The 12,932-nt window shown below is 46.7% G+C and overlaps 1 protein-coding gene across 1 annotated transcript in view; it reads left to right on the plus strand.

The window, feature by feature from the left end:
- Positions 1-11,377, plus strand: part of LOC146519362 (syntaxin-1B) — a 48,772-nt gene extending 37,395 nt beyond the window's left edge. The window contains exons 6-10 of the mRNA XM_085156570.1: positions 228-336; positions 1,823-1,896; positions 3,752-3,889; positions 3,985-4,095; positions 4,241-11,377. Of these exons, the coding sequence (XP_085012696.1) occupies positions 228-336; positions 1,823-1,896; positions 3,752-3,889; positions 3,985-4,095; positions 4,241-4,321 (513 nt within the window). The 3' untranslated portion in view covers positions 4,322-11,377. The remainder of the gene's footprint in view (positions 1-227; positions 337-1,822; positions 1,897-3,751; positions 3,890-3,984; positions 4,096-4,240) is intronic.
- Positions 11,378-12,932: the final 1,555 nt, after the last annotated feature.

Raw genomic sequence — 12,932 nt, forward strand, 5'->3', positions numbered from 1 at the left:
AGCACTGACAGCAGTGTGTGTGCTTTATATCTGAACAACATGATCTGATGAGACGAAGCTTTTGATGCATTTTTAAGCTTTTTAAAGCTGTTTTGTCATCTTATAGTTTTGTCTAAACGTGTGACACACGGGTGGAGATTTCAGGGCGGAGGCCGGGTGATGTTTTTTATGAATGCAGGCGTGGATGAATTTATGGCTCCGGGTAAAAGTGTTCTGTGTTCCTGCAGCACTCGACATTGTCACGCAAGTTCGTGGAGGTGATGACTGAGTACAACACCACGCAGTCCAAGTACCGCGACCGCTGCAAGGACCGCATCCAGAGACAGCTGGAGATCAGTGAGTACACAACACGCCAGCAACACGCAGTCTTACTACATGCTGACTGTATGCCAGCACCATGGTTGCTCAGAGGTCAGAGGTCATCTCTCAACCTGAAGGCTCGAAGGTCTTGATGACTCTGACTTTGAGTGGTCAGTGAGACTAGAAAGGCAAATACAGCACAAACCTGTGGAGGGAAGATAATCACAATCTAAACATCAGAGCTGCTGCTGTCTGTGTGGGGCTGGCTCACTGCTGCCTCTGCTGGACGTCACAGGAACTGCAGCTGTTGGTGTTTCAGTCAGTCAGTCAGTTTGATGTAAATAATAAATGAGGTCAACACAGTGTGTAGATAAACATCACAGGACACACACACACACACACACTGATGCAGACAGATAAACAGCACAGACTGCAGAATGCAGCTACTTTCCTCTCAGCAGCATCAGCTGACCTTCACACAGCTGCCAGACTTACCCTGTGTGGCCAAAAGTTTGTGGACACATGGCCACTGTGAAAACAGAACATATTAACGTTTTCATCATGAGCCAAAACTCTTGATTATTTTTTAAATTCGACATTTAGTCTCTCGGCTGTGGGTTTATACAAAGCACATGACCAAAGAGCTTGTATTGGTTATGTTCATACTAGGGATGCAACGATACCAATTTTTCAAACCGATACGATACCGATACTTGGATCTGAGTACTTGCCGATACAGAGTACAAAAAACAATACTACCACACACACACACACACACAAATACAATGAATTGGAAGACAGGTTTTATTATATTCCCTGTCGATAAAAAATAAAATCTTAATAAAAATGACCACAAAAAAATTTCAAGTGAAAAATAAGCACTTCTGTTAAATTATTGCAGAGTCTCCACATTGTAATTTTACAATATATCACTGAACTATTGGCACTGTCTCGAGCTTTCAGAATAATAAATAAACACTTCTGTTTGGAATAAAATAAATACAAATTAGGTTTGAGAATAAAATAAACTTTTAAATTATTGCAGAGTGTCCATATTGTAAACAAACAAACAAAAATAATTATTATTAAATAAATAATAAATAAAATAATAATTGGCCCCCTAGTGGCCAATCTAAAAAACTACAACAGAAATGACAAGCCACCCTCTGATTAATGAAATAAGTTGGTATCGGTTCATGGTATCGGTTAACTTTTACGAGTATGAGTACACACACATTTTACAGTATCGGCCCCGATACCCGAGACCAGTATCGGTATCGGTGCATCCCCAGTTCATACAGATTTCCTATTGGATCGTGTTCAGGTGTGTAAGATAACGTGTCCAAGAACAGCGTCCCCGCTTTACTGTTTAACATCGGGCTGGATTCAGTTTAAGTGCCATCTTCCATGAGTCCAGCTGCTCGATTATGTGTCTCTGTTGGTGTGTTTAGCAAAACCTCGTTTTCTTTCTCGCTGCGATGCTGTGCGACTCTAACGGTGTTGCTCTGTGCTCTCTCTGCAGCTGGAAGAACCACCACCAACGAGGAGCTCGAGGACATGTTGGAGAGTGGCAAGCTGGCCATCTTCACTGATGATGTAAGCAACGCACCTGAGCCCACCCGGCTTACGTTACCTGTGCCGTTCTGCGTCCCGGCAAGTGTCCGGGACGCAGAACGGCCACGAGGTGCGCTGAGACATCAAGCGAACACGGCCACTGTCACATGACAGAAAGGGGACGGAGGGGGAGGGGTAAGATGGGAGCTGCAGAAGTTTTTAATTTGAAGGAGTTGTGTCACGTTATTCCTGCTCCTTCAAATTAAAAGCTCCCATGTTTGCTGGTGACTGTAACTGAACACTGAGCTGCCAATCAGCACTGAGCTCGTCTGGTTGTGACGTCGCAGTATAGTGACTGGGACACCAGAGGAGCTCAGGAAGAAACAGACTGACAGCAGTTGTTCGGTTACAGCACACAGGTAAGTCATTCTGAAAGGACTCGAGGTCAGAGGTCACAGCTGTATCCATGTGCTGTTAGAAGGTTTAACTGCTAAAATCTTTCATTTAGTGTGAATTAAATCGAAAGATTTAAACTGCTTTCACCCTCCCAGGGTACTTCAGCTCTGCTTTCTATTTAACTGCAAGATAACATACTTCAGTACAATTTAATTTGAATCAAAGTTTAGTGTTTCCCTCAAAAAGAACCAAAAGAGAGCCTAAAAATATTTCACATAGTTTCACTTTTTCCACAATAAAACCATCTGACAGGAAGATCCTGTTAGTTTTACTTATCCATCGAAAAGCAACTGAAAAATACTTTATGCTCACTTTTGGTCAAATTGGTCACTTTTGACCAAAAGTCAAAATCTTATCACAACAGGTGATAAGATGTACCACAATGTAAGGAGTGCTCTGACACGTTGATAAATATGTTTTTTTCCTTTCTCGCAGTCGATTAGATGAGATGATAAGGCAGTATGAAAAAATGTTCCTATTAAGTTTTGAACTGGACTGTCGGTAGCTTGGTATACAATTCAAATGGTTGATATGATTTTAATTTGAAAGATTGATTTGAAATATTGTCAAGAAATTTTTAATTGTATTGAAATTATTATAAAATGTAATTTAATTTAATCTTTAAAAACATTTATGCATTTTTTTCTAAATAGTTTAATAACTTCTATAAATGAAAACATGAGAAAAGTAGAAGATCTTCGATTCTTGACTTCATTTGTACGACTGATATAAAAAATCTGATGACAATAAATATGGAGAGAAAATTAAAAAAAAAAAAATTAAATCGAAAGATTTAAACTGCTTTCACCCTCCCACGGTACTTCAGCTCTGCTTTCTATTTATCTGCAAGATAACATACTTCAGTACAGCTCAAAAATTTCAAATTAAAAGCCTTTCAGGAATTCAGCGGGCACAGACTTTAGCACTGAAAAGGTTTAATTTGAATCAAAGTTTAATGTTTCCCTCAAAAAGAACCAGAGAGCCTGAAAATATTTCACATAGTTTCACTTTTTCCACAATAAAACCATCAGAAAGGAAGATCCTGTTAGTTTTACTTATCCATCGAAAAGCAACTGAAAAATACTTTATGCTCACTTTTTGGTTGATGGTTGATATGATTTTAATTTGAAATATTGTCAAGAAATTTTTAGTTGTATTGAAATTAATATAAAATGTAATTTAATTTAATCTTTAAAAACATTTATGCATTTTTTCCTAAATAGAACCAGTTTAATAACTTCTATAAATGAAAACATGAGAAGAGTAGAAGATCTTCGATTCTTGACTTCATTTGTACGACTTCATTGATATAAAAAAATCTGATGACAATAAATATGGAGAGAAAATTAAAAACAAAACAAAAGAACAAGCAAATCAGAGTGGTGGAAAAAATCACTCAATCGCTGCTCTGAGTTGTGACCTGTGTGAACCTGCCCCGCAGATCAAAATGGACTCTCAGATGACGAAGCAGGCCCTGAACGAGATCGAGACCCGGCACACTGAGATCATCAAGCTGGAAAACAGCATCCGTGAGCTGCACGACATGTTCGTCGACATGGCCATGCTGGTCGAGAGCCAGGTGCGTCCCGTGATGCAACAGGAAATTAATGCAGCCCGTCAAAGGGCTGCCGTGGGGCGGGTCGAGTTAAATTCTGCCTGCCGTGTGTTTTTTAGGGCGAGATGATTGACAGAATCGAGTACAACGTGGAGCACTCCGTCGACTACGTGGAGCGAGCCGTCTCCGACACCAAGAAGGCCGTCAAATACCAGAGCCAGGCTCGCAAGGTAAGGAATCCCGGATGAGCCCCCATTATGAGCGAGATGATGTGTAGAGTTTGTACGCTCAGCGCTGCCCCCTGCTGGACGCTACATCCAGGTGTTAAGACCTTTGACATCTTTAACCACCGCTCTGTTTTCTGTCGCCCCGCAGAAGAAGATCATGATCATCATCTGCTGTGTCATCCTCGGCGTGGTCCTGGCGTCGTCCATCGGTGGCACGCTGGGCATGTAACGCGCTCCGCCACCTGCTGCCGTGACGACCGAACACCGACTGACCGACCGTCCGACCGACAGCCAGCAGAGAAAAGAAACACCAACGACGACACAAAAACTTGAAACACAAATGCAAGACAGATAACCAATCAGCTAGGAAGAGATAACGACCCAATCACAGATAAGAGGAAACACCACGGGTTCGGGTGGGGTTCAAAAAACAAGAAAAAACCACGAGAAAACACCATGACATCATAGCTGACTGACTACACCACATATACAAAAGAGGGTACAGATAAACCTATTTATTACAGATGTACATGTAAATGTATCGAACATGAAGCAACATGTGGGTTAGCTACCTGTAAAAACTGATGACCTATAATATGGCATTTACTTGTTTGTTTGCTTGTTTTGCCTCTTTTCTTATTTTTTAAAAGTTTCTTTCGTTTTTCCGGAGTCTCCGAGGACAGTGACGGCGACGGCTGCCGGGTGGGAGTTCTGCCCGTCGAGGCTCCGGAGCTTAGCGCCTTCGGGAACGAGCTCAGATAACGAAATAAAAGGCCAAAAAAGAGAGAGAACATGTTTCTATCACATTCTGGAACTCTGGAGCGTTCCCGAGCTGCGCCCTGGAATACTTCCTGTTCCAGAGCGCAGACGGGAAAAGCAGCCGAAGGTTCCGGAATGTCAGCCTGCAGAACGAGCACCCTCCGGCTTTGGCAGAACACGCTCCGCCCCCTTGTTGCTAGGAGGGGTTTCACCGCTGCCTCTTTAGACCACCTCTCATTGGTTGCTCACTCCTGGCGTTCACCTCAGTCAGCCAATGAAATTAGCTTAACCTGGCGAAGCCCGGCCTGCCACGCGTTATTTAGGACGCATCAAGGACGTTGACCGTGACACGCTTCCCTCTGAGTTCGGGGGAGGGAGGAGTGTCCGCGGAAAGAACCTCCCCTTTTCGTCACACCTATCCAACCAAAGAGGGGGAGGGCCTCTGGTTGTCAGGCTGAATTTGATTGGCCGGCGGCAGAAAAGACCGTGATGTTTGACTGACAGGTGAACGATGGGGAAGAAGGGGACAGGAGGGTTCGGACGAGCAAGAGGAATCTATGCAGTTTAGAAAACCACGCCTCCCCGCCACTGGGACAGCCAATGAGGATTGGGCATTTCGGTGATCTGATCAGGTCCGCGGTCGTCATCTCGAAGCTGTCGCAGCTGTTCTTCCGGAAGATCCTAAAAAATGAAGAGAACGCATTAAAAAGTAAAGAAGAAAAACAAATGTAACTACACTAAGAAGCGCTGGTTGCCCTGGTTACCTGAGTGTCGCGGTGATATCGTTGCTTTCCCGTTTCTTGATGGGGAACGTTTGTTGCTTCGTTGTTTCCGTGGTGCTGCTGTTTTGGTGCGTGTGACGCGTCCTGTGACGTATCGGCCTGACACGATTTAGCTGTTAATGTTTAGTCTGTACGTTTTGAAGCATTCGCCCAGATCCTACCTGCAGCCCCGAGTGTGCGTGCGTGTGTGTGTGCGGTTTTTCATCCACGCTGTGTGAGCGCATGAGTTGCACAGGTGCTACTGACCAGCAGAAGGTGGATGTTCTCTGTGGAAGGTGGAACATGTGACACATACATTCATATAAATTCCCAACATATGCTGCTTTTGATTGCAACCGGGAACTTGGACTTTCCAGTTTCATTAACCTGGGAAGTTTCTGATTAATATGACGTTGTTCATGAGTTCAAATCAGTTCTGAACGCCTTCGTCTGCTTTTGTGTTCTCTGTGGAAAAGCAGCAAAGCAAACCTGCGGGAACGTTGACGGCTCGGATGTCATTCCCAGTGCTGATTTCCAAATTCCGCGGTACATTAAATGCAGCAGTAGCTCATGCATGAATCCATGTTTATCTTTTCATGCAGACACACTGGACACTCGGCCCCTAACTCATGAATTCCCCGTGTTACATATCAAACCAGTGACTGCGTCGCTTATAGCATGCTGTAGCGTTAGCTCGTGTTTCGTGTAGATTATGTAGAAGCTGCTCGTTACAGATCGGTCATCAGTTTTCTTCCTTTTTTAAACATTAAAGACGTTTCTGTCCAGACTGGCGCAAAGCGGCTGAAGATTAGCGGTTAGCTGAACGTCTGCAGGACTCCTTACAGAGACTGCTGATTAAGAAATGTGACGCAGCAAACAGCCTCAGGACTGCGTGCTGTGTTGAAGATCGCACCACCGCCTGCGCTAACATGTAGGACCGCGGCGTTGAAGAGGAAGGGTCGTCTACGCTCAGGCTCTGTGATACGGAGGTTCATCTGCTTCTGTTGAGGCCTCGCTGGACGACCGAATACCACCTTAAAACCTCACGGTCCCCTCCTGCTCAGCGCTCACGGTTAGTTTTGTTTGATGGCGTCTTCTCTGGTTTCACCTGTTCTGCTCTGGATCTTTTAGACCCTGATCGGGCTGCCGACATCCCTGACTTACAGTTTTTGTTTCATGTTTCCTGAGAAATGTATTATTTGAAGCTTTTCAGAGCTTCACGCCGCCTTTCATAACGAGTCAAAGCTGTTTTTTGCTTCTCTGTAGAGACCTGCCGACAGGAAGCTGACGTTAGTTTGGCAGTCGTGCGTCCTCCTCAGCGAGCTTGAGCGTTGGAAACAAATGTTGTTTTGTGGAAAACGTGTTTTCTGACCCATCACAGTAGCTAGCATTAGCATTAGCATTAGCTTTAGATGTCTGTGGTGCCGTGTAGCCTGTTTTGTTTCATTCTTGGCTTCCCAAAACCAAAACGTAACGCGCGTTCACCAAAGCTCGCAGACGCCGCCCCCGCCCCGACTCCTCCAAAGACCCAGCAGATGTGTGGTCATGTGCCGTGTCTGTAGATTTAGGTCGATCTCGCACTTTTCTCTCCGCTCGTTCCTTCTGGTTTTCGGTGTTTTCACATGTAGAGCCGTCGACTCAGTATGAACCATGTGCTTGTTTTACCTGCGTTTACACGACGAGAACCTAAACCCAGGTCCCCATTGGCTGCTTCGTTCATCGTCCTTCGTTCGTTCAAGCGGTTGACGGTTGTCCAGGCGGCGTCGCGGTCGTCGCGGCAGTCTCGGGTTGGTGATTGTGGTGGATGCGAGGATGCCGTCATAGCACCAGCCAGCTTGTTGACACTGATTTTGCCATGTGTGAGTGTTTGTTTTCTGTGAAGTTCCCGCTCCTGCGTGGCGGTCGCTCGTCGGGTCCCGCCGCCATCCTCTCGAAAACATGGACAAAACCTCACGAAACCCACGCAGGCTACAGTTGGCGATTCGGCTACGTGAAGGTTCAAATGGTCGTCGGCACGTCTGCCCGCCCCGTCCTCTCGTCTCTTCCTGTCGTGCTGTAGATGTTTGGTTGTACAAAAAGATGGCGCAGAGGGTCGGAGTCTGCCCCCTCCCTTCGCCCTGCAGGCCCCGCCCATCCCACTGTGTGTACTACTTATAATAATGGTAATAAAAAAGGCATGCAAAAGCGTTGTGGAGTTTGCATGATGGTGTTTTTTGTACCCCACCTCCCCGCCTCGCCCTTCACGTCGTGCACTTTACCGCCAATCAGACCCCGTTTGGTTTCTATGGAAACACTTCACAGTTACTTTCGTTCGTGACGCGTCATTCTTACGATGTTTTCTTCAGAGACCGGTGTGATGTTTAAATAAACGTGAAAGGTTAAATTCCCATCCCGCGAACTCCAGCCCTCCCGCCGGGTTCGGACGCCTCCGTCGCCTCCCGATGTCTGCGTGTTCGCTTCCACTGTTGCATTTGTGTGTGTGCGTGTGCGTGTTGAAGCAGCACGAGTGTGTTTCAGTGTGCGAAGCGTCCAATCGCAGGTGGGCGGGTTGCAGCAGGTTTCAAAATTCCACTTTTTTTTTGTTTAGATTGCGACAGAAGCGAGGAGAGAAGCTTGCAGACGCCATGATCACTGTTACCGCCGTGGCGTTGATTCGATTCAGACCAAAGCATTTCCGCCCTCCCCTCCAAATGTTCGCCGCTAATCTCAAAGAGCACAACGCGAGTCGAGTTTACAAATAGAGAGTAAATATACAAACAGAAAAGATTAAACGCCAGCCCCGCCCCCTCCACCGCCATCAATCAGACCGACCCGCCTCTCTCCCTCCACCTTCAGAGTCCGAACTGAAAACATGACACATCCGTGAAGTGAGTCCCGGTTTGTTTGCGTCGTAATTTTCCACACAGTCTTCACGCTGCAGGATCAACGCTCCGCTGCAGGGTTACAGGCCACGCCCCCCACATGCCTCCGAACAGCCGGAGAGAGAAAGTTAAACATCAGCAGATGTGGTAAAGGTCAAAGGTTGATCTCAGATTCTCTTCAGAGCGCCCCTATAATCCTCCAGCGAGCGTTCTTCCTGTGCGAGAGTCGTGTGACATCACACGTGTACGCAACAAAAACACAAACAGATAAATCTGAGTCACATCCGGATGTTCGCCGCCGTTCAGCCTTTCTGTTCCATTTGTGACAGAGCGGGCGCACAACGCTGGAAAAAATCACGTGAAGAGAGTTTGAGCGCGAGACGCCATAGCCTGACTCGCCGTTAGCTGTTAGCCATTAGCCGTTAGCCCGTGTGGGAGTAATGGGTGTGGGCCGACTCGGGGGTCGCGTTCCAGCGCTCTGCGGTTATTTCTGCACGCTGACTCGTGAGCACAGCGGCGTCTGTCTTCGGCGCTTCGGCGATCCTCCGCTGTGACGCAGTTAAGCCGCCTCCACGCTGATTTTTGTCTTCCTGAAACCATTTTGAAAAACCAAAACGTGCTCGGCGCCCCGCTCTGCGTGATGACATCACAAACATGTTCAGTGTTCTTTATTTGGCGCTCACGCTCGTCCCGTTGCTCTCCGACAGTATTCACTCTAAACAGTGTTTATGTTCTCTAGTGGGAGGGGTGGGAGGGGTTAGGGGAGGGGCCATAGAGACAGACCACGCCCATAACCACCCCTGCCATAACAAGTAGGAAAGATAATAACATCGTTATCCTCATTATTACTGTTGTTATTACTATGATTATTACCAAACAGACAAATAAAGATGCAGTAAACATTTGCAAAAACCCGGAGGGAGACCGAACGGCTTCACACAACGTGATCGAATCAACTTTAAAGATGGAGGTGACGACTCTATAATAGCAATGATTTAAAGTACAAAGGAGTTATGTTATCATAATAATAGTAGTCATATTGAATATTGAATGCTCGCAATTTTGTCAAACTGAAACTGGATTCTTTGTGTTATGTAATTATTGTAAATAACTTCAAAGAGAGAAAAAATGACTTGCATGTCTATGTATAAATCTACTGAGATATCTATTCCCGTCAAAGTCTGCACGCAGGCCCGCCTCTGTCCTCTTTCGCCTCTTTCGCCCGCCCTCGCTGTGGCGCCCCCTCTGTTCGTGCAGCTGAGTTGCGACAGCAGAGACGAGGAGAAACTTGGCTTCCTATTGTCGCGTCTGCACACGCTCAGTTCCGAAGCTGTGTCTGCGCCCGCCTGTGGACGGAGAAGGCACGGCGGTGTTTTTAGTAGCAGGACGCCCGCTGAGCGGTGCCGCCGTCCCTTTGAGTGCCCGTGTCTCTTAGTTTCTTTCTGAAGGAGCGAATGAAAACACCACACAGGTTTTTGCGGCACAAATGCAGCCACGCCTCCATCTGTTACCCCAGGTCCAGAGGCTCCACCCACTGGCTCCTCTGATGAAAGTGCTTCCCTCCATATTAGGAAAATTAAGCCCGCCTTCAGGGCTGTCCAGGCCACACCTGCACGCCACTTTGGAAGCCAAGTCAGCCGTTTTAAACTCTCCCTCTCTCGCCGTCCTGTTCAATCTCAGCTGAAGCAAGCTCGCCAAACGACACACCGAAAGCTCCGCCTCTTTACCTGACTGCTTCCCCAGAGTTTAGCCTGAGCCTAGGTCTAAAAGACTCAACCTGCCAGCACTTAGCCATATCCAATATCATCCTGCTGCACTGTAAACAATCTGACTGACGAAAGCAGCGTGGTGTCACGGCGCCAGGTTGCTTCCGCCCGTCAGAACCGAGACTCGGTTAACGGAGTCGTCCATCCCAGTAGAAGAATCATCGTCTCCGATGGTTAGATGACCTTCGTCTGCCGCCGCAGTCTTCCTTCTGCGTGGCTTTTCCATCGTTTAGTCCTCACGAGTTCCTGGAGGAGGTCTGAGCTCCAGACGACACGCAGGTGACGCGGTCCACTTCCTGTGGTTTCACCTCCTGTGGCTCAGCGTCTCCTCCACGCCACGGCCACCAGCGCCACCACCTGGTTTCAGGCCCGCTCTCTAGCCTCACACAGGCCTAACCTGACGAAGCGTGCAATATTCAGAGAAACAAGGGCTTGTCTTTATCATGCAGAGGCGTCGGCCATGGCGCAGGAACTTCAGACGCCGTAATTGCGACAGCAGAAGCGTGAACCCCACCTGATTTTTAGGGCGTGGGATGAGCGAGGAACAAAGCTATCTCGGGGGAGGGGGGCGGCAGGTGGGAGGTGGAGCCCTGAGGTCAGAAAAAAGCAAAGCGCTGAATAAGAGGACGGGGGCGCCGCGCGCAACTTTGACCGGAAATGCAACTTGTGTCCCGTTTTTTTTGTGTGTGTATGTGTGCGTAGCGTAATGTAAAAGCGATCTGTCCCCCCCCCACTCCACCTCACCACCCCAACCCTCTCCCCCCTCCAGAAAGAAAACATTCCCCCCCGACCCTGCCCCCTCCAGCCCCCGCCTCCCCTCCTCCCCCCTCTCTTGTACTGCTGTTGGCTGTTCTGTTTAGTTCATGTGACGTGCCAGTATTCCCCCCACCTCCTCAACCCCTGCCCACCCCCTCCTCTCTCCCGCCCCCCTCCGCCCTCTCTCGCTCTCCCCTCCTCTCTCTCTCTCTCTCTCTCTCTCTCTCTTCATGGATCTTTAAGATGACAACTCTATGCAGATGCTGTCTTTTATAAGTGTGTCAAAATTTTAATTTAAAATAAAAACTTTAAAAAAAACAAACCCTGACAGACATATTGAAATGATAACAAAAAAGAATAAAGAAAAGGATTGTTCAGTGTACCCTCGCAGCGTCTCCGGATCTTTATTGCTTTGTCTCTGTTTAATCTCTCACACTCACCTGGCTGCAGGTGTGAGCATCTAAAGGCTTCGTTTACTGGGAAAGTACCTGCAGGGCGGCTGCACCTGTTCAGCTGCTCATCGACGTCCAATCCTCCAAACACAGGGCGGCAGCACGTGCATTCAGGCATGTGGACGTGATGAAGCTGAGCCTCAGAGTGAGGAAGAAACATGATTAAACGTGGCACGTGGTTGTTGACCACTTTCAGCTGATAGGTAGGCAACAGGCAGTCAACTCAATCAACGTGCAGAAGAGCATCTCTGAGCCTTCAAGCAGCAGAAGACCACACTGGTGTCACACTGTCATTAAGAACAGGACACTGAGGCTACAAGGGTCAGTACTACAGGTAGAAACATGGGGGCGCCATCACGAAGGCCCTGACGCTTCTTCTAGCACCACTAAAACCATCCCAAGGACGCTGATGGCGTGGACCCAAGAACAGATCTGAGCTCTATCGTTAGGTTCCTGTTTGTTTATCTGTGTCATTTCATTGGTTTAGGTTTAATTATTACCAGAAGCCTCATCGGGCCGATGGAAAATAATCTTTTATTTTAGTTTCTGCGACTTTATTTTATTGCAGAGCATTTTTCAGTTTTAGTTTGCAGCTCGTTTCAGTTTTTACTTTAGATCAGTGGAAGTGTAAAAAAAACCAAATGCACTGAAAACCCCCACAAATAACATTAATTTTTATATTATTTCCTGCTTTTCATTTATTCTTTAGTCTGAGATATGCCTGGTTTATCTTTGGCTTTGTTGGTTTGGGGGACAGCTGATCTCGAGGTCTCGTGTTTAGGTTTTATAACATCAGTTGTTCGTAAATAATTTAGTTTTATATAAAAGTCCGGCTTTAAACATGCAGCTCAATGTTTTACATTTTAGTTCACGTTTATATGCGTCTGCCAGGGCCGGATCTACAGGGGTGGCATGGGGTGGCATGTGCCCTTTGTGCTTTGCTTATCACAATTAAGTTTATTAACATAAGCTAGCATTAACACTTTGAGCTTAGCTACAATTAGCACTGAATATAAATTCAAACTGAATATATTACAACACCACTAAAAATGGTTCAGCCCATACCTTTATTTCTTGTTGTCAGTAGCAACCGATGCCTGTGATTGTCCCAGAGAACATTTTGAATCAACACTGTGGAAATGGAATGAAGGTGAGTGTTATTAACCCTCTGGGGTCAAACAACATGCCACCTTTTCTTACTAGTGGAAAAGTGTAAACATGTCGACCAATAAAAAGGATACTTGGTAATTATTTGGTAGAAACAGAGAAGCATTTTGGGAAAATGGCGCTGAGAGCGAGTTTTGTGATGTGTAGCGTGTTTGGAGGGTGTAGTTAGGGTGTAGTTTTTGTTTTGTTGTGTGTCAGAACAGCACTATCACAGTTGCTGCCAAAAAGCCACCAAAGGCAGATTGCAGCGTAAACGCTGAGTGATGCACCTCCTGCTGTCAGGCCTGTGGTGAGCATCATCTTAACTGTGACACCTGA

This window comes from Neolamprologus multifasciatus, chromosome 4, assembly GCF_963576455.1.
Source record: "Neolamprologus multifasciatus chromosome 4, fNeoMul1.2, whole genome shotgun sequence".
Classification (NCBI taxonomy): Eukaryota; Metazoa; Chordata; class Actinopteri; order Cichliformes; family Cichlidae; genus Neolamprologus; species Neolamprologus multifasciatus.